Raw genomic sequence first — 22660 nt, 5'->3', positions numbered from 1 at the left:
CAGACTGAGCTTATATCCTGACTTCCACACTCTGCTCCCAGAGGCCAGATTCCAAAACCCTTATTGATGCTGAATAGTACCCTACTCCACCAGTAGTCCACTTGGAGCCAATGGAACTGCTTATGGAGTTAGGGGATACTAACTAAAAGTTATCAGAATCTTGTCCCCACTGTATTGGTATACATGGCACATAATCACTCAGGTTGCTTACTACCAGTCTGTTTTATTAAGCACAGATTTTATCTCCCGTTTTAAAACAGATGCTGACTTATAATTGAAACCAAGAATTGTAATTAATTGTTGGATGTTTGTGTGCGTGTTCTAGTCAGAATGAGACTTGCAATTGCCCTCTCTTCAGAAGTCTCTAGTTCTTGCTGATTCTGCAGAAAGGGAGAAACGATAAACTGCTGTATTTGCCAATCCTTTGAACCAGGTCATTCCACTGGTAAAGCTGAAGTAAACTGGGTTAGAAACAGCTGCCATAAGTTCTGCTGCTCATGAAAATAGTAGTAAACCTAAGACTGATTTTTCACACTGAAAATGTGTCTGAACTAATATGTCCCTGATCCTACTCCCATTGAAGTCAATGACAAAACTCCCATTAAATCCAGTGGATTCAAAATTGGGCTCTATATGAGTCCTAAATGCCAAAGTGCTATATTAGAGAGACCAGGTGGATAAGATAATATATTTTATTGGACCAACTTCTGTTGGCAAGAGAGACAAGCTTTCAAGTAACACAGAGCTCTTCCTCAGGTCTGGAAAAGGTACCCCACGTGTCACAGTTAAATACAAGATTGAACAGATATTTTAGCATAAGTTGTTAGCACATATTCTAAGGGACCATTCAAGTGAATTACTGGTATCCACCTCAAGGAGGATTTCTAACCCAAGTCACCAATAGAGACCTTTCAAGAATGTGAATGAAAATGGATGTGAGGTAAGTTATTCATTTTTCATCCATCTTTGCTCAGAACATATTAACTGAAGTTAGTTTCAATATCCATATCACAATATTTTCTCTTTAAGAGCAAGCATTAACAAATCAAATTGGTCTAGTCTATATACATACACTGTGTTCATAACCATAATATGATATTTAAGTGTTCTACCCTTAAAAAGGTCAATCCAATTTTCTAATAAGAGCTCTGGCCAACTACTGCTTTCTGTGCCAGTATTCCCTGTTTGCCAAGATTAACGGTGTGACAAAAGATGCCTATATAACAGCCTTGCTGAACCTTTAGAAGACATTCTGTGCAAGGGTATTTTAATGTGACCAGTGAGAGAGTTCTGAGGACAGAAGGTGGCTAAATCTCAATTTAGATTTAAAATGAAAACAAACTCTGAACCTTTAGGAAAGATTCAATAGCAGCTGCTGTGATCAGACTATTTTTACAAAACATACTTTAATGTATTAGTAAATTTGATGTATTGTAAATAGCTTGAAAACAAACTAGTTGTAAAGTAAATGGTCATAAAACATTGTTATATGCAGTAGCCTGGACTTTTTGATTGTGCTCCTTTACTTTAGCCTACACAGGCACCTCAAGGAAAATTAATCCAAATTATCTAGGTCCTTGGTCTACACCTAAAATTTGAGACACAAAGTATATGAGACAATATCTTTTATTGGACCACCTTCTGTTGGTGGAAGGTACAAACTTTTGAGGTGCTCTGTAGCTTGAAAGCTTATACCTTCCACCTGCCTCACTTACCTTGTCTCTCTTATAACCCGAAACCAACACATGCTACAACAACATGGCAAACATCTAAAACTTAGCCTGACCTAGCTACATCACTCAGAGATGCAAAAAAAAAATTCACACCCTGTGTGATGTAGTTAGGTCAACGTAGCCCTCAATATAGATGAAGCTAGGCTGATAGAAAAATTTCCCTATCAACCTAAGCTACCACTTCTTGAGGGGGTACACCCCTTCCGTCACTGTAGTATCTACACTACAGCGGCAAAGCTGCAGCTGTGCTGCTGTAGTGATCATAGTACCTTAACCATATGAATTTACTTAAACTGTGATAACTTTTTGTGTGGACACCCTCATTCAGAGCTAGTGGCCTTAATTTGGTTTAGTTTAATTCACTTTGGCCAAATTAAGGCCACTTTAATTCTGAATTAGTATGTCCACACAGGAATTTAATGCAGGTTAACTAATCCACTTCAAATTCACACTTCCAGTCAATTTGGATTAACTTTCCTGGATGTCCCATTTAGACAAGTCCTTAGCTGTTATTTTCTAACATATAGTAGTTTGTAATAGACTGTCCAGTCAGTGTGATGAACAAGGTTCCACTTTATAGTGAAATTATTTGGCAATGATGGTACATTGCCAAAGTATATTTCAAAAAGAGTCCATAGTCACTAGTATAGTAGATCTGGAAACCCTATGTTAAGTGCTAAAGGAAAGTACATTATCAATAAACTATTTTTCTCAGTGTTAAAAGTAATGTATTTTTAGTATTACAGCATGATCAAAAACATCTTTATTGATTCTGTCAGACCTCCTAGTTTAGCTTTGAGAAAATATCTTTATATGAATTCAAGGTGGCAATATTCACCCAAATTAGATGGTTCCCTTTCAGGAAAGGAAGAGAGTAGTACATGTGTTTGAGACACTAGGGAAAAGGTATGGAAGACTTGTGGTCACCAGGTAAGATGAACATTAGGAGGCAGGGTTTAAAGAGGTAACTTAGAGGTGTGCAAATGTAAGAATATTGAAATTTAAGGAAAGTGATAACATAGAAGCTTACATTTTAAGATGCTGATAATTAAAGAGCCTGATCCTGCAGCCATTTCATTCATACAATTCCCACTGACTTCAGTAGGAGTTCCACAAACTAAGTGGTTGCAGGCTCAGGTCCTAAAAAGGTATAATGTAACTATCTAAATTAGAAATTGGTCAAAATATCAGAGTGAACATCTCTAGACTTGTTCTTAAAGACACCATGACAATTTTAACAAGTGAGCAGAACTTTTATTATATGTCTTCTTCAGAGATAGAATTAAGATTTAGGAATCTACTTTCCTACTGATTCTCACTAATACTAATGGGGATTTACTTGCTTACTAATCTGGGAGACGTTTAACCCAGTGCTGAAGAGCCAACACAAAACCTGTATCCCACTGAAGCTCTATTTTGAAGGAATAAGTGGCACTTAAGCCTTTTTCTGGCCCTCTGCACACTTGTTAATTTCACCCATAATGCACTGGGGAGACAATAAGCCCCTTCTGATCAAACTTCATGCACAAACAAGGTTCAATATATATTGATTTAGTAGACTCAATCATCTCTAACATTACACTGAGAACTATTCATATAGGCAGGGCCGGCTCTGGCTTTTTTGCTCCGCTCTCCCCCCGGCGGCCAGAGCGCCGGGGGCAGGGCGGCAAGCCCCGGCTGGGGCTCGGCTCTCCCCCCGGCGGCCAGGGGGAGGGCGCGGGGGGGGAGGGCGGCCAGAACGCCGGGGGGAGGGTGGCGAGCCCGGCTGTGGCCCCGCTCTCCCCGGCGGCCGGAGCGCCGTGCCGCCCCCCTGCAGGTGCCGCCCCAAGCACCAGCTTGGTTGCCTGGTGCCTGGAGCCGGCCCTGCATATAGGGACCAAACCTGTAACATGCAGAGGTCCATTTGTGGGGTGCTGAGCCCCAGCAAATTCCATTAAAGCTAATGAGTCTTGAGGACATATAACACCTTGCAAGAGAGTGGACTGAGCCCATAGTTCAATAGATGACTCACCCACTAACATTTGAGGCCCTGGAAAGAGCCAGTGCCATAGATGGTTCTGCTGCATAGAGGAGATGGCTTGTAGAGAATAATGCAGGAGAACTAAACATTTCTTACTTGCCACAGAGCAAAGCTCCCTGTGAGCTCCACAGAGACAGGTAAGCTGTGGAGAGAAAGTAGCATGGCTATCAGCTGCTCCATGGTTACACTAATCCAGTGGCTGCAAATGCTAACAAGGGCATACAAGGATCTGTGCTGCTATTCCAGCCTTCTGCATAGTTCCTCACTCAAAGCTTGTTTATTGAATGAGGGGAGTCTCTGCATAACTGAACAATTCAAATGCTTTGAATTGGGTTTTTGAAAGCACTTTTGTATGCTTTCAAATGAAGGTGATATATGTTTATGAAGATGTTCCTAGACTCAGCACCTTCTCAAGTTTTGTGTTTTCATGCTTAAATAGTGCACAGAGAAATAATATTTGCTCTTACTGAATATCAACAGACCTTGACAGCTCTAGCTAACATCAGTGCTAAGGCAGCTTCAAGTCAATTAAACATATTCATGCTAAAGATATCGCACTGTTGGATCACAGTGGTTAACATTTTAAACTGTCTTAAGAGTTTTCAAATGATTGTGCAGTGCACGCTTTGACATGCCCTGCCTTTTAGATTCTGAAATAGATAGGAAGTGTGGAATGGCAAAGAATTCATATGGACAAAGACTGATTTTCATATAACATTCATGTTCAACGTGCTTTACAAACATTATCTAAATTCTTACAATACCCCTGTGCGGTAATGGAATATGAGTTCTTGCTTTATAGATGTGGGGAAATGAGTCGAAGGGTAAGAGGCTTGTCCATATCTACAAAGGGAATTAGCGTCTAAAGTAGGATTAGAATTTGGGAATTCCTAACTTCCAGCATAAACTCAAACCACCAGAACATTTTGTACATTATGGGTGGGATTTTTAAGAGGGCTTAGTGTTGGTTTAACTGTGCTCTCACTGAAGTCAACTCATAACATCTTGGTCCCATCAGAGTCAACTGCAAGACTCCCATTGACTTAAACCAATATGGGGCCATATTCTATATGCTGTGCCTATATATTCATACGTGTATTCATAATGTAATGGAAAAATAGTGGGTGGGATTTTTAGAAGTGCATAGGCTTAACTCAGCTCCCATTCAAGTCAATGGACCATGAGGTTGCAGGCCGACTTAGATGTCCCCTCCAGGGGGTGCCAGAGAACTGTACACATTGTCACATGCACCTGGATGAGAGCTGAGGGAGGGCTCTTCCCACTGACCCCTCCACATTGCTGAAGGGGTAGTTTGGTGCTGTTTATCTCTAGTTGGTAATATAACGTGCCCCACTCTTCTATTGCTGTTATGATGGGGTTGCTGCTTCTCCTTCCCTACCGCTGGCCCCACCAGTTGCTATGTGAACCAAAAAGCATCTTCAGTCTGATGGGCTCTATTTCCTCTTCCTTGGCTGTTACAGAGCTGGCAGCCAAGCTTTATCAGAACTTCTCATATGTGGGAATAAAGCCACATGCCCTTAAAAAGATCAAACTGTTTTTTTTTTAAATGAACAGCCCATCTGCTTAGCAACACAAGTTTTCCACAGTATTGGGTCCCTGATGAATACAGAATCCAGTTCTAGATCTCTGTTCTAACATTCAGAGCTTTCCATAGGACTGACCCTAGCTACACTGGCTCTCCCTCGAGGACCACAGCCTCTTGTGACAGCTATGCTCTGCAAAAAGGCTTACGCTTCATCCATGCTCCCAACTGGGCTGAAGACAAGTGGTGTGCAACACTTACATTTGACAGCTGCAAGCAAGCAACCTCTAGCCAGTCTGTCAGAAAATGTTATTCAGCTGAGCTGAGAAAGCCACTGGCTAACCTTTCCAACCACAAACCATCTTCCTGAAGCCAAATGAAGCCATAAGAGTCATGACAACCACCTGCATAAGTAATATTATTTTCAGTTTTATATTTTCAGTTTTGTTTTTCAAATTTTTATTAGTAGACGGATGCCTCTACCTCAGCATTCTTACACTTGCTTTTATTTTAACTCTAGCAGATGCCTGGTGGTGAGTGTAGGAGTTTGTGGATAGAACCCACAGAATTTATTTGAGAACACTGCTTGTTGAATAGTTCCTCAAATAGCCAAAACTGTCCTAGAATAAACAACCTCACTGTCCAAAAGATCACACATGAATATATCTTGTGTTAAGTGTGTTTAATCATGATAAGCTGTTTTCATCTAAAATTTTCATTTGAAATTTAAATGCAACAAACTGTGTCATCTTGACTTGGACTGGAAATGTAGAATCGTACGACTGGAAGGGACCTCAAGAGGTCTTCTAGTCCAGTCCCCTGCACTCAAGGCAGGACTAAGGGAAGGGGAAGAGATTGGCTATCATCTAACCACCTATGGGCAAGTCTACACTAGAAGCGCTACATGGGTACAGCTGTACTAATGCAGCTGCACCGGTATAGCGCATGTGGTGAAGATATTCTATGCAGATGGGATAGCAGTCTCCCATCCGCTTAATTACTCCATCTCCGTAAGAGGCGGAAACTATGTCAGTGGGAGAGTGTCTCCCCCAGACATAGCGCTGGTATGAACAGCTCCCTTGAAAGAGCTCCCCTTTAGCTTCAGGGGTCTGAACAAGCCTCCCTCTTGGGGCCGGGGCTGTTTTAGTCAAGGCCTTCCCAGCCCATAGACTCTCCCATCAGGTTCTTTCCCACCCTCCTTATTGGGTTTGAGGGGATTTTAGTCAACCTTCTCCTCCCTTGTGGGGCTGTGCTAGTTACCTCAGACCAGCTGTGGGTTTCAGCTAGCTTCTCCCTCAGATGGTTTTCTCTAGTTGCTCTCAGGCTCAGCAGACATCTTTCTCCTGAAGATGTCCCTCTGAGGATGAGACAGAATATATACAGCTCTCTTCTCCCAGATCATTCCCAGTTGGTTGGCTGAAAAGGGAATCGTGCCTCACCCACTCTGTAAGGTTCCTGGTCCTGGGCCCTTAAAAAACAGTAACTGATGTTCTCCCAAATACCGTTTATTCCTGCTTCCTCTCCACCAATACCTCTTATTTCCGAAGTCTTTTGCATACATCAAAACCTCCCAAAATCATAAAGGACCATGCCACATGACCAGAGTGATCTGACTGCTAGGCACTACTACCTTCAAGGGGGCAGACTGCCTGTGGCAGGGCTGAGATATAAACCCCTTGGATGCCCTGCCAAAGGGGTAGCTCCTCCCTGGCTTCCCAGTAGAACGGCCACGTGCAGGGGCCCAGACACTCAACTACAGGCTCTAACGAGGGCAGGCTCAGAGGAATCAGCTGAGTTGAGTGGAGCCAGCTGTGCTGGGGGCTGGGAGGAGATATAAGCCCAGGGGAAGGCTCACTGAGGAGGTGAAAGGCGAGCCAGGGGGGAAGACAGAGGGACTGTAGCTGTCTCTAATGGCTGCAGAAAGCCTCAGGGGCCGGTAGACCCAGAGAAGGGTTAGAGTGGGGATTGGTGTTGTGTGAATTGGGTCTCTGTATTAAGCACTGTAAATAAAAAGATACGGGTGAACCACCTGAAGGAGGTGTTGGGACCCTTTCTTTGACCAGCCCAAGCACAGAGCACAGGGGTGAGAGGGCAGTAACCTGTGCAGACCCTGTGACACTGCCCTATCACATCCTCACACAGAACATTCAGAGAAGCTGGACCTAGACTATGGAGCTCACTTCTACATGAAATAAACCTGACCACAGATCTCACCACTTTCAGAGATAAATGCAAAACTCATTTGTTTGACCTAACTTTCCCTCAGTAAATTCTCCACACACGCTGATGCACAACACACCCAGTCTCTCTCTCTCTCTCTCTCTCTCACACGCACACTCACACACATACACACAAACTAATTCTAAACAACCCCTATAAATGAATCAAGTCTTTTAAGAAGACTGGGAAGAAAGAAAGGGAATGAGGTTTAAAATATTTTGGAGATGCTCAGATACTATGTGATGGGTGCCATATAGGTACCATAGATAGATAGAAAAAAGAACAATTTCCCTACTATGCTAGATGATCCAGCACTGACTACATTCAGTGAATCCCCTGATTTCATCATTACAATATACAACAGTCAAAATGGGGTGTAGGATGGGGAACAGATTAATTGACTCCATCCATGGAAAGATGCAGGGGACTGGATAGACACGTAAAGCCAAAATCAGCTTTATGCAGCTGAATCTGAAGGGAATCATCTCACTTCAGAATAGGAAGGAAGCTCTTTATATTTAGAATCTGGAAGGCTTCCAGTGCTTGTGTATGTCTTATACGGTAGCTGTGCTTCCCCTAAGAGCAGGAGTTGGAAATGATTCTAATTATGAAAATAGCTGTTTTCCTCAAAAAAACAACACAAACCAAACCAAACCAAACCAAACCAACATACTACCAGAAAGAGTGAAAGGAAATATTCAGCATGGAGAAAGGGATAGGAAATGCTTCAAGTTCCAACCATGTATCTGCTTTTTTGTTCTAAAATTCATCCTGTTAGGTAGCTCTAGATTCAGAGATACAATTAATAAGATAAGTATTACATTTTTAATTAGATTAAAAATAGTCCAGATCCTCAGCTGGTATAAACGGATATACTTCCCATAACTTCAATGGAGCTATACCAGTTTGTACTGGCTGGGGATTTATCTCTGTGTTTTTCAAAGTTTTTCTCACATGAAAGTTGGTTGATATATTTTTAAACATATTGATCCAGCATCACCAACAGAGATGCCTATACAATATACAAAGATGGCACAATAAAGAGCTTTTTAGAAAAAAATAAAATCTACAAAATATAATAATCAGCTGTCACAAATAAACTAATAAATGATATCACCATCAGACATGAAAAATTATGTGCTATTGTGTAACCCAACTTTGGGAAAATTGTTGAATATTGAAGGAAAGACACGACTAACTGCTATGCAATAGACTTCTTATCAAAAGATAGTCTGGAGAGAGAAGATGTCAGAAATATTGCAATAACAGTAGGCTGACAATTGTTTGAAGTATTATAAAGAAGGACTGCTTTTGCCTGCAAATATCTCCAGCCAAGAAACACAATAAAAAGAAAGATTTTGCCTCTTAGTTTGAAAAGTTTATGAGCGAGACTACTGGAAAAATACAAAGATAATGGAAGGAGTGCTGTATATGGGAAATAGTTTCCTGAAATATGTTAAAATTAACAAGAGGACTCTTTACAAATAGGAAATTGAAACCAGGAGACAGGATAAAGCTCTCTGGTTTTATAGGGGTTGTTTAGACACAGGTTTACTGAAAAGCTTAAGGGCTTTTGACAAAGATTTGCCAGGACAAAGTTTTTTTCTTGTGCATTTAATATTATATAAATTGTAATCTATCATGAAAATGGAATGCATGCTGTGAGGAAGGATGGTATTCTGTTCTGTTCCTGGAAAGACAGACACTTGAGTTCTATTCCTAGATCTGCACAGATGCTCCATATGACCTTGAGTGAGTCACTTATGCCAGCTTTTCAAAGGTGGGTGCCTCAAGGGCTTTTCACTGCCAGCTCCCACTCAACTATAGGTTGCTCAATGCATCTGAAAAGCAGGCCACTTATTTAGGTGAATAAATAAGGATTTAAGTGCTTCAGTTTCAGCATCCAAATTTGAAATTTTGGCCTCAGTCTCTTGGAGACAAAATGGTCCTTCCTCCACAGCTTTATCTGCTCCCCTGACAGTGGAACCAATGTGCTTTCCTTGTTTAGGGGAGACTGTGGGAGTGGGATTTGTGAGGATCAGAGAGGGGGATTCATCCCCCATAGACTGTGTCCCCACCCACCTGCATATCAGTACACAGGAAATGTGGGGGTGCAAAGGACTGGAGAAGTTGCTGCCACACAGATACTCCCATCGTCCTCTTTTTTCCCACAACGTGCACATGCTAAGGCTGCAGGGCTCACTGTAGTCTCAGAGTTGCAGTAGTAACAGCAGAGAAACTGTACAACTGCTCCATGTTCTGTGAGGGAGGAGTCCTGTCCTCTGGTTGTCCCACAGAGATACTCAATGTATTGCCTGTTATTTGAGCTATGAATTGTATAGATGGGACTTCGGCCTTGATGCATACGAGCTGATGGCTTTCCTACACAAAAGACAGTCCACGTAGAATATATAGGTTCAAAACTTACCCTCTTTCTTAGGGTTTTGCTTGATGACTCGTCTATAAAATGAGAATAATACTTAATCTCAATACCCCTGTGAAGAACTTAATTCATCTGTGTTAAATGCTTAGAGATCCTGTGATGGAAGGTTCTAAAGAAATGTGAAGTATTATTACATATTATTATTAATTATTAATTCTTATTTATTATTATTTATTTTGTTATTAGTGAGGTCAATTGTTACTTTTGAGTAGGGCTGACAAATGATTAAAAGTTAATCAGGATTAATCACAAGATTAAAAAAAATAGTTGTGATTAATCGCTGATGACGGGTTCTGCTAGATAACAATCCAAAGCAGTGCAGACCACCGCACATTCATTTTCATCATCTGAGTCAGATGCCATTAACAGAAGGTTGATTTTCTTTTTTGGTGGTTTGGGTTCTGTAGTTTCTGCATCAGACAGTTGCTTTCTTAAGACATCTGACAGCATATTCCACACCCTGTCGCTCTCAGATTTTGGAAGGCACTTCAGATTCTTAAACCTGGGGTCAAGTGCTGTAGCTGTTTTTAGAAATCTCATGTTGGTACCTTCTTTGCATTTTGTGAAATCTGCAGTGAAAGTGTTCTTAAATCAAACAACATATACTGTCATCTGAGACTGCCATAACACAAAATATGTGGCAGAATGCGGGTAAAATCACGGAGCAGGAGATATACAATTCTCCGCCAAGTAGTTCAGTCACAAATTTAATTAATGCATTTTTTTAATGAGCATCATCAGCATGGAAGCATATCCTCTGGAATGGTGGTTGAAGTATAAAGGGACATACAAACATTTAGCATATCTGGCAGGTAAATATCTTGCAACTTCAGCTACAACAGTGCCATGCAAATGCCTGTTCTCGCTTTCAGGTGATGTAAATAAGAAATGGGGAGCATTATCTCCCGTAAATGTAAACTAACTTGTTTGTCTTAGCAATTGGTTGAACAAGAAGTAGGACTGACTGGATCTGTAGGCTCTAAAGTTTTACATTGTTTTGTTTTTGAGTGCAGCTATGTAAAAAATAATAATTCTACATTTGTAAGTTCCACTTTTACAATAAAGAGAGTGCACTACAGTACTTGTATGAGCTGAATTGAAAAATAGTAATTCTTTTGTTTATCTTTTTAGTGCAAATATTTGAAGTACTGTACACTTTGTATTCTGTGTTTTAATTGAAATCAATATATTTGCAAATGTAGAAAAACATCAAAAAACATATATAGTAAATTTAAATTGGTATTCTGTAGCTTAACAGTGTGATTAAAACTGTGATTAAACATGACTAATTTTTTTAATCTAGTTAATTTGTTTTGCATTAATCGCTTGAGTTAACTGTGATTAATTGATAGCCCTACTTTTGAGTATTAAACATATACTCAGGACTGTATCAGAATTGTAAGCTAGTACTTTAACAATGTGTGTGTGTGTTTGTGTGTGTGTGTGTGTGTGTGCGCGCAAAGGGGGTTCCAGGTCCTGCAAGCAGACTAGGGGCTCTGTAGCAAAGCATGTAAGCAGAGTCAGTTCTGGAAAGAGCCAGCTTAAAGCCAGGTAGGGTGTGTTCTGTGTCTCTGCTTTAAGGTCTGTCTACACTTCAATGGGGAGGTGTGATTGTAGCACGTGTAGACATTCCCAAGCTAGCTTTGATCAAAGCGAGCTTGACTAACGATAGCACTGAAGCCATGGCAACATGGGTAGCAGCTGCTTGATCTGGATGAGTGCAGCTAGCTTGTGCAGCTGTCCATGCTGCTGCAGCTTCACTGGTAGTGTTACTCAAGCTAGCTTTGATATAGCCAGAGCAAAGCTAGTTTGAGTATCTCTACACGTGCTGTAATCCCATCTCCCAGCTGCAGTGGGGAGACACCCTTAGGGAGCAGCCTGCTTTTTCTCTCTCTGATTTTGGGTTCTTGTGCGTTATCATTCGGAATTCTAAGAAATAAAGTAGTGTTATGTTGCAATCTTCCAGCAAGATTATTTATGTTATCTGACTTCTCTGTATGCTGCAAACTTAAAAAAACACATCAATGATGATACAGTGCCAAAGTATACTTCTAATAGTATACCTACCATTACATGTAAAATTATCTGTGTTTAGTTTTGCTTTTGTTCTCCCTGTTCACCAAAGAATGCCCTTTAAATGCCACCAGATTGAAAATGTGAACTGGAGGAGAAAATGGGCTAAAGAGAAAGGAATTAATGGGCAACTCCTAGGGTGAAGCTGACCTGCGTGGAATGCAGGTTAAGGTTGTGTGTACAAAAGTGGCTTAAAGCTCACCTTTGTACCCCCATCTGTTGCTGCAGCCTCTCTGCAAAGCCAGTTCCCCTGTGCTGAGTTAAAGCAGCCAGAAGCAAGGAATGATATATATTTAGTTTATTTATTTTATAAAAATATAGCATGGGAGGGGGTCAGATTTCTTTGGGGAAGACACTTGCTATTTAAATTGGGAAGATAAAGCAAATGTTGGAGTATAAGAGAGACTTATGGACAATTGACTTTTGGATTTTTTCAGACACCAGAAGATTTGGCACATACCTCAATAAGGAAGGACAGACATTTGCCATGTATTTTCTTTGAGCCTCTGACAGTTACTAATGCAGTAGTTTTATACTACCTTGGCAGAGCCCGTTTGCAGGCACAGAATGACTTACCTGATACTGTAGCTCACACTATTTATGCAGTCATTCAATTGTGAGCAATGGCTGAGGAGAAAACAGATGAGTTCAACAAAATGGCAATTGTCATTGGATGTGGGCAGCCTATGAGCTCAAAGTGACCTTTTAGTTCTTAGGACAAAGAGTCTGGAGTGAGGAAGGTTGAATGGTTTATTTTTGTGTCTGTGATTTGTCCCGGCCGTGACTGTAATTTTTGGTTTTGTTTTGGAGTTTTTATTTAATAAACATGAAGAGAGAGGGAAGTGGGTAAGGGGAGAGGGAAAATGGAGGGGTGAGGAGTAAAAAGCAATAAAGTAGATAGGGGAGTGGGGAGCGTAGTGTACTTCTTAGTAAAAGAAATACATTGAGCCAGATTCTGCCACCCTTGCTCACTTTGAGTCATACCTTACTCCAAATGCAGTTTAATTCATTCCAATGGAGTTAATTGTGGAGTAGTGTATTTCTCAGTGTAAGGAGTGGCAGAACCTGGCCACTTGTACTTAAAACAGATGCAGGTACTGACTTGTTCACAGAGATACTGGGGATAACAAAGAGCCACAGTGGGCTCTTAAAATCTAGCTCTAGAGTCAGTAAGATACTTAAGTACATTCTTCTCTTTAAGCACATGAGTAGTCCCACTGACTCCACCATCTGGCTGAACCAGGGCCCTAGTGTCTGCTGCTTGGATGCAGACTCAACCAATATTTGTATCTGAAAGGTACCACAACTCTCCAAAACAACAGACTATCTGTAAAGAAAAATGGATAATCATTTGCTTTCATGAGGAAAAAATGTTTATCTTTCTATTTCTTCTTATTTCTTGTCACTTGCTCTCCCAGGGATCAGTAGATAGAGTTCATTCTGACTCAAAACATACTGTTCTTGGAGGAAAGTCATGAAAATAAGGACAGAGGCATTCTATCTATGTTCAGGTCAAGTTGAAAATCATATGACATGATAGGACACAGTAAAATTACCAGAAAAAAGGGGTAGATGATGCTAATTAAATCCAGAAGTATGAGAACAATCTGGAATATAGTGATTATCCACATAGTCATCCAAGTGAAGAAGACAGTCTTTAAAGAAGCAGCAAAAGATCTGTTGATGTCTGGCAAATGTGATAGAGAGATATTGGCTGGACTGGATGTATCAAGATAAAAAAATATAAATTTGTTCTAATCACATCAAGCAACAAAAAAATTTATTTTAAAAAGTGGTCAAAATAGTCTGATTCATTTTAAACATTATTTAGCAATAATAATAATTTGCAAATTATAGCCTCATGGTAACTGATACTGAGATGATTGGACTCATTTTGTACATGAATTGTGAATTTAGAGTTCAGATATTTGCAAGGTACAGTTGAAACATTTGATTGAACTATTAAAATGATAATATGGTTTTGTACACTACACATGATTTCCTCCATACAACAGATAAACAAAAGACTAATATTACAATGTATCTGTATATTTCTGCTGTACATAAGAGGCATATACAAACCATTCAGACCTAGAACTAACCATTCACACCTAAAGCTGCTAATCATTGCTAACAACTGATTCACACCTAAAACTGAATAAAAGATATTTTATACTTCAGTATGCTTATAGGCATAACATTGTTTGTTTTATATTTTATTGTAGAGCTTTTAAACTCATGATATTTGGTAGCATGGAATAAGAGACATCAAATCAGCTTTTATGCCATTGTTAAGGAACCCATATAAGATGGGATTCAGGCAGCAGGACATCATACCCAGTAAGTGACATATGCAGTATACTAATTTAAAATGCCTATTAGAAATAAGATTGGCATTAAAATCAGTGACAACATGGAAAAGGTGAAGAGGCATCCAACTGACAGCAAAAACTAAGATCAATACTGTCAGTCTGCAGAAAACCTTCCGAGATCTTGTCTTAATTCGAGTGATGGATCGGGATACTGTAATCATGTCTTGCATCTCTGAATTTTCTTCTGGTTTCATCTCAAAGCAGATTGGTACCCCTGGTATGAACTTACTGGATGAAGAGAGCTGGCTTCTTTCTGTACCAGAGGTTTCTGGGAGTTCTCCAGAATTATTATCCTGATGACTCCGTAAAATAGCTGGCAGCACCCTAGCAGTCTTTTTGCTATACCTTTTTCTGTGTTGTCTGACAAACGTATAGCTCCATCTAGAATTGCTGGAGAGTTGCACCTGAGATCTGCAACTCTTGGGTGGATGAAGTGTTAGGTTTATCATCTCATTTTCTTCACATTTGTTTTCCTTGTTTGACAATCTGGAATTTACACTCCTGCAGACGCTGGTATGACTTACAGTTAAACAAACCAAGGGCAATATATACTGCATGAGTAATAAGGAAATAGTAAAGGCAATTCTATATGAATCAGATGGCCATGATTCAATACACATATGCCCGCTGTTCAGTGTTTCTAAATTAAGGGTTTCATGGAGATCTACAATTTTGTGGAAAACTGGCAGAGGGGAGCAAATTGTACAACCAAGAAGCCAGATAGTTGCTATTAAGAAATAGCCATGTTTTGCTGTTAAATTACTAGAAAGGGGATTTTTTATCATGAGGTATCTGACAACAGCAATAGAGATTAACATTAAAGTTGAAACCAGAACTGAGACACATTGGAGGAAGGGCATAACATGGCACATGATTGCTCCAAACATCCACTGATCGAGCAGGACAGATGTTAATGTAAAAGGCGAACAAAACAGCACAACTAAAATGTCAGAAAAGGCTAGGTTTCCAATGAGAATGTTTATTATTGTGTTCTGCTTGCGTTTTATTAGAGCCATCAGTATAAGTAGATTTCCCATGAAGCCAGCAAGACTTATAAATGTGTACAGGCCAATCAGAAAGTACTGTAAGTCATCTACGCTGCTCTTATAGTCTTCCCAGGCAGAAAAATTAGAACTCTTGATAGTAGCAGAGCTGTTCTCCTTAGTAAGCGTTGTGTTATAGTCTTTGAGTTCTAAATCCATATTACAGTCCTGCTTAGAATCAGAAAGATGTTAATTAGCAATTGCAGAAAAGATGACATTGGTGTTAATCAGAATTTAGAGAAACAACCATTTTCTTTATTGCTTCATTACATTTAAAAGTGCAGTAATATCATTATACTTTGCCCTAAATCCTGCATAATTATAAACCCTCACCAATTAATTGCCACAGTTCTTAGCATGTGTTATGCAGCCTACCTAGGCCCCAACCCTTGGATTCTCATATTTTGCGCTTACAATTTAAAGCGTGGTGCAGATGAAGTAAGCAATTAACAATAGTTTGCTGTTGGCCAGATTGTGGACCCTTTACTCATGAGTGACCAGCTATTTACCAAAGTAGTCCCTTTAGAGTCAATGGGACTAGCCATTTGAATAACTGCTCACCATTGTGAATAAGGAGTTCATAATTTGGCTCTGTGCAATAATTGTACCACCCATATACTATATTATTAGGGTATCTATTTCTGTTACATGATGACAAACTGCGCTGGAGTGCTTAAAAATGCGTAATATTTTGTTCCAGCTATATTCGCTATTTTCATAATAGGGAATTTCACCAGAAAAAGATCTTTCGGAAAGTGTCACATTATGGCCACTCACTGTTCCACAGAATTCAGTTCCCAGTGTGGCAATTTTTGAATTGTATAGCTGCCATACTCAAGTTAATCTCCTTAATCTGGAAAATAGTATTTAATATATGTTAACAATAGATAGGGCCAAGTCCTGCAGATTCCACTGATTCAAAACTTCCATTGAAGTTACACAGAGTTTTGTCAGTAGAGGTGAAATAGAGAATTCTGGGTTAATACTAGCAGTCAGACAAATCCTAGCAAATCTCCCTTTTACTATAATGGGATCAGTGAAATTCCAGCACCATTGCAACAATGCAGTTTGTTCTGTTATAGATTATTGTACACAGTTTTCAGGTATGTCCTCAAGGCACTGACAGGGACAGCATCATCCCCAGAAACCTCCTCTGGATCCTTCCTTGCCTGCTCTAGCAAATGAGAGATTGAAGTCTAGTGTATATGAGCCACTCAGTGATGCTTGCTGTCATTAAGATCAAGCATGCCATGTTTGAAGGGTTCTTTTACTATGACTAGTGACTTCCACAAGAACCACTTATGGTGGCCTAGTGCTTCCCCTTGTGTCTTGCCCCATGGACATGAGGTGTACAGCCTGCTTCTGTCCAATCAGCATAATGTGCACAATATGTCATTCCAGTGTAAGCTCATAGCCTGTATCAAGACGTTGCAGTAAATGTTCAAGATCTACCTAAGTACCCATAGATGGCTGATTGTTGCACAGAGCAGTAGGAATGTCCACTGATGCTTTGTGCTGTGGCTACAGTAGTGGGCCGTCAAAGACAGCTAGGTGTGCACTGAAATTGTACTGGTCCAGGTATAAACCTGCCTTAGAAGTCTGGAATCTCCCCTTCAGACCCTTTGATAAATACAAGGCAGCACTCTTATAGAAAAGGTGGACCACAAGGAAATCTCATGTACTGGGGGTTGGGGAGACCTACCTATCTCCAAAATCGATAGACTATGGAACCAAACCCAGTATACCCTTCATTTCAGCTAAGTACTCTTGTGTCAGTGGAAATATATTCAGTTTTGCCCCAAAAGGTCTGCATATTTGGATTAGTTATAAACACTAATGTTGCTGCTCTCACTTATGGGTTGTCGTTGCCTTTTTCTTTCTGAGAGAGGTCATGAACAGAATTGAAGTGATGTGGTTGTGCCATTACATCACATATTCTTCACAGAAATATGGTTATGATATGACTATGGCATAATTAAGATATAAGCAAGATGGCTTATGTAAGATATCATTTGAAAGGTTCTGATTTACGGAATGTGATTATCTAATTTGTATATGTATCATTTCTGTATCTAAAGTTAGGGATATTGACTATGTAACAATTACAACTGTGTTTGTACTTGGAGGGAATGCCCACTAGACAGTAGGCAATCCTCCTGAATGACCCATTTAAGAAGAACAATAGAACTTTGAAGATGCTGCATTAACACTACAAGGTCAGGTGATAATGTCACCTGATGAAAAATATCCCGTTGGATATTGCTGGTACTTTTCCTCTGTAGGGGGATGGGGATCAAACAAAGGATTCCTGCCTTAGGTAAATCCTTTTTAAGGGCTGGGAAGAGGGTTGATCTAGACTCTCCTCCATTTCCTATCCAAGAAGAAGGACTGCTGAAAGAACCTGAAGGGACAAAGGAACTAACCTGAAGGGAAAGGCAAGGATGAGTCCAGACTGAGACAGGAGTCCAGTCTGTAAGAAGAAATATCCAGAACTCTGAGCTACAGAAACTCTGCACCCTGCCTAATCCAACATTTAGGGTGAGAAATTACATTTTGTAACCTGTTTCTTTAGTGAATCAAGCTTACTTTGTGTGTTTTGTTTTATTTGCTTAGTAATCTGCTTTGTTCTGTTTGCTATCCCTTATAATCACTTAAAATCTGTTTTTTGGAGTCAGTAAACTTATTTCTTGTTTATAACATAACCCAGTTTGTGCAATTCATATCTAGGGGTGGGCAAGAAACTGTGCATATCTCTTTTCACAGTGATGGAGAGGGTGAATTTTTATGAGCTTGCACTGTGCAGATTTTTCTATATGGCGCAAGACAGTATACCTTTGGGTCTGCACTCCAAAGGAGGTGGACACCTGAGTGCTGGGGCAAGTCCCTTAAACTGATCTCAGTGTCTGTGTCTTTCTGCAGCTGGGTGTGGCCCTGCCTGTGTGTGCTAGAGGAGGCTTAAGAGCCTGGCCAAGCAAGACAGGGTAAACGGGGCCCAGGCTGGCAGAACAGGTGGGCTCAGTGGTATCCGAGTACGCCAGGTGGCACCTTAAAGGGGGGCAACCCATCACAGTGGTACTCCTACTTAAGGATGAAGACGGACGTATCACTGCCAGCTTTGGGAGAGTAGAATAACAGAGTGGAAAGAGGGAGACATTTGGGCTGGTCTATACCTTAAAATTAGATCAACCTAGCTATATCACTCAGGGCTGTGAAAAATTTCACAACCTGTGTGAGGTAGTTAGGTCAACCTAACCCACACTGTAGATGCAGCTAGGTCAACAGAAGAATTCTTCCATCGACCTATCACCTCTTGAGGGGGTGGTTTTATGACAGGGCAGAAAAAACCCTTCTGCCACTGTACTAAGTTTCTATGCTTCAGCTTTCTTTGACACTGTAGCACTTGTAGTAAATATGTACCCAGAGTCAACTTGCATGCACCAGCACTTCTTGCCTCTCCCAGAGATAATGATTCAGTACATATATTGGAACTGGTGGGTATCTTACTAAGCTTGGACTGCAAAAGCTGTTTGTTTTGCTGCATGCTGGTCATGCAAGGAATGGGTGGGGGATTGTTATAGAGATGATTCAGTAAAGAGGCAGTTGCCAATTTCTGTGGGTTCTACCCTGACTCACAACACTTACACAGTGTGTCTTCATCTTGAGTGCTGTTAGCTGAATGAAGCTGAAAATGCTTCCCCACCATACTGCTGGTTTTCAGCCCACAATCACACAATAACATGCCACTGATATTATTTGGACTTTTGCTCTTACTGAGGCTTCTCTCTTGCTGCTTGGTATTAGCAGCAACTTCTACTGCTGGGATTTGTTTACCCTCTCTGGCCCTATTCTTGACAATGACATCCAGTGAGACTTTCAATAAGACTTAGGTGCCAGTCACTTTTAAAAATGGGACTTAGGCTCCTAAATCACTAAGGTGATTTTGAAAATGTTTCCCTTCATCATATTTAAAGTGAGGTTCTAACCTGAACAGTGACTGTAAAAACAATATCTTGGGGTTCCATACTCCTTGCGTCTCATTGGTTTCCTATCAACTTTGCTTTATAGTCACCATTCAGCATGTAAATAAATGTACTTTAAAGTAGAAAAATGCATCATGAACCAGGAAGATCTTCATGACATCTTCCTGAATCACGTTCACCTATGTCCAGCTGATGTATCTTAATTTTCATCTTCCTCTGATGAGCACTTTAGTCAAATTGTTTCTCCCCCAAGTTATGTTTTTAGGAAGAGTTTTGCGGGGGAGGGTTGTTGTCTTTTTAACCATTTAAGCTAATCTAAAGCCTTAAAATGGCACAAAGAGCTTAAACCACTGTCCAGTCTGAGCTCAGTTTAAGATATAAAGTGATCTAACTTTATATTGGTTTAACATGTCTGAAGTGGATTATGTTCATTATTCCACTTTAAGGCCTGTGATTGGTTTAAAATGCAAAAAGCAAAAAATCCATAAATCATAATTTTGGGGGATGGAAGAACTCTGTGTAAGCTTGCAAGCTTGTCTCTTTCACCAACAGAAGTTGGTCTAGTAAAAGATATTACCCACCTTGTCTCTCTAATATCCTGGGAACAACACTGCAAACACAATGTTAACCCTGTATAGTTAAGCACCCAGAAGCTAAGAAATACAAAAGTTGGACATATAACTTTAATGCTGCCCTGTTGCATCTAGATATTATAATAATCCATAATTACTTAATCATTGGCTATCTAAGTTCCTAGAAACACTGAAATATATTATATTGGATAAAAAATGTCATGTAATTACAGACTGTGTCATAATGCCTATATGCAACAAAGGAGAGTTAAGGCTGTGCATTTACAAAACACAGATTATAGAGGTAGAGTTACCACTGCAACTGTTCCAATTATTTTATAATTAGTACATTCAACAGTAAACTTCAGTTTAAGAACCTTTGAGCTCTGAAAAAAAGAGTAAGAGCACTTCAAAACTCCAGACAAGTGCTTTATCATATGTTAATGATGAAAAGATTACTTGTCTCTCTTAAAGTGGCCATTATTGATAAAGGATAATAAATATTACAAAATTCTTCTGGAAAAACAACAATATGGCTTCCCACAGTAGGCAAATAATCTATTCGTTAAAAATAGGATTATACCTACAAATTCAAAGGAGTGTGATATACTGTAAGGTAGTACCTCACTGATCAGTAAAGCAAGCCTAACGTATTATTAAAGTATATGCTACTGAGCACATAGAGTAACTGTAACAAACATCTAGATAAACAACCAAACAAACACTGAAGACCTTACAACTTTAGATATGTAACATGCTTTTCTCTATTTTTCTAGAGGGAGGCATTTTGGATTGTGCCAACTAATACAATATATTATATTTGTCCTCCAGCAATCAACTAAAGTATATTATTAGTTACTTAGACAAAATACCAATTTCATTAAGCATAGATTCTCAATGAACCTCAGTGGAGTATTGCCAAAGTAGCATTGTTAAAAATAAAAGGATTAATTTCAAAGAATCACAGAGTTAGAGATGGCAAACACGTGCTCATTACAGTTGGGCATTTCTCATATTCTATAAGCAAGTCAGAGGTAAATTATTCATCAAAATGTAAAACATGAATGCCAGAATATTTGTTTAAAGGGCATTGCATTAAGTATAATTCAACAACGTGGGAGGTGTTCGATAATATTTACTTCCATTTCAAGGGATATTGAATCACTACCAAGCCACACTTTGGAAAAGTCCTTAATTGGATACTATCTGCTCTAAAAAGTATGTACACTATATTCCATTAAAGCGATTATAAATAAGGAACAGAGATTTCCTTCTAGCAGCCTGGCTCCTAACTGCACATGGGTTCATTCAGTGTGGAGCTAGCCCCGCCTGGGTGTCTTTGGAGTAGCCTGAAGCGAGCAGCCCAGGTCGGGCAGTGCCCGGCGGCAGACGTGCTGTCTGGCACAGGTGCTCTGAGCGACCATCGGGGCGCTGACACCGGCTTGGTTATTGCAGACCTGGGGCTAAAAAGCAAGCGCTCCCCTTGCAGCCCCTTCCCCTGGGTACTTCTCAGCTGCAGATGCTGGGCCAGATCCGCCTCCCATCGCACCCAATGGGATCACCAAGGGGATCGGGCCCCTGACCCAGCACCTCCTGCAGCCGCTGCCCACGCGGCGGCTTCTCCTCCCACTCTCTGACCGCGCCCCGCTCAGCAGCTGCGGGGCGAGGGCTTCGTACTGTACCTGGCGCTGGGACCGGCCGCCTGAGCCTCTGCCTGCGGCGCCCGCGGGGAGGGCGAGGCCCGGCTCCTCTCTCTCCCGGCGCCTGGCAGCAGGGGGCGGTCGGTCCGCGGTGGAGGGCTGCGCGGGACCCTGCTCCGGAGCGCTAGTGGCCCGCGCTGCCGGGGAGAGCCTGCACCAGGGCGCCTGGCGCGGCTGAAGGGAGGCTGCTCCTGCCCCAGGGCTGCCTAGTGCCTGGAGAAGGGGCGAGCTGGGGATAGGCGGACCCAGCACCCGGGCGCCTGGTGCCGGGGAGACTGGAGCGACCCTGGCCCAGGTCCTCTCCTCCACGCTGCTGGCGGGCGGCGACCCAGAGCCGGGGCTGGTGGGGACAGAGCGCTGCCGCCTCCCCAGCCCGCTGCCCAGTGCCAGCCACACACTGCGCGAACTGCTGCCACGCGGCTAACTTCAGCCCCATCGCGCTCACGCCTTCCCCGGCCCCCTCCCCAGTGATTTCCTCTTAAGGTGGCCAGGGGGCTTGCTGCTCAGCCTGGCTCGCCGCTTAAAGAAGCCAAACCAGCAGAGAGACCAGCAGTATCTTGTCTGAATCCGGAGTAACTCCACTGAGCTCGGGGGAGTCACTCCGCATCACTTACACCTGAGATCACAACCTACCGGAGGTCGAGTCATTCTGGGACCATTCGGTATCCCTTTAATCCCGACAAACGGTACTAAATACAATGCAGCCTATGCATCCTCCCCGAGCCAGTTCACTCCTAGCCATGCAGATGCCCCTAAACCCAGCCAGTTAATTTAACCCCCCCCCCCGCCCCTATCGAATAATGTTCATGTAGCCTCACATTTCTGATCGGCGAGTCCTATAGGAGCCAATGATTTATCGATGTTTTTAATGGAGAATAATTAATAGCCATGAGCCATGCTATCCCAAAGTCCTCTGAGCTGCTTTCCTAGCAGGCAGTTTATCGCTGCTGGAATCCTGGAG

General features: G+C 41.3%; 1 protein-coding gene across 1 annotated transcript; it reads right to left on the bottom strand.

Moving 5' to 3' along the window:
• Positions 1 to 14163: 14163 nt before the first annotated feature.
• Positions 14164 to 21900, bottom strand: NPY5R (neuropeptide Y receptor Y5). Its single transcript, XM_024218931.1, has 2 exons — positions 21682 to 21900; positions 14164 to 15615 (listed from the first exon to the last, which is right to left on the bottom strand). Exon 2 carries the CDS (start codon positions 15604 to 15606, stop codon positions 14269 to 14271), a length of 1338 nt encoding a protein of 445 aa, XP_024074699.1. The 5' UTR covers positions 15607 to 15615; positions 21682 to 21900; the 3' UTR covers positions 14164 to 14268.
• Positions 21901 to 22660: the final 760 nt, after the last annotated feature.

This window comes from Terrapene carolina, unplaced genomic scaffold (genome assembly GCF_002925995.2).
Source record: "Terrapene carolina triunguis isolate 2854851 unplaced genomic scaffold, T_m_triunguis-2.0 Scaffold66, whole genome shotgun sequence".
In the NCBI taxonomy this organism is placed as follows: Eukaryota; Metazoa; Chordata; order Testudines; family Emydidae; genus Terrapene; species Terrapene triunguis.
This window is presented reverse-complemented; position numbering and strand designations above follow the sequence as displayed.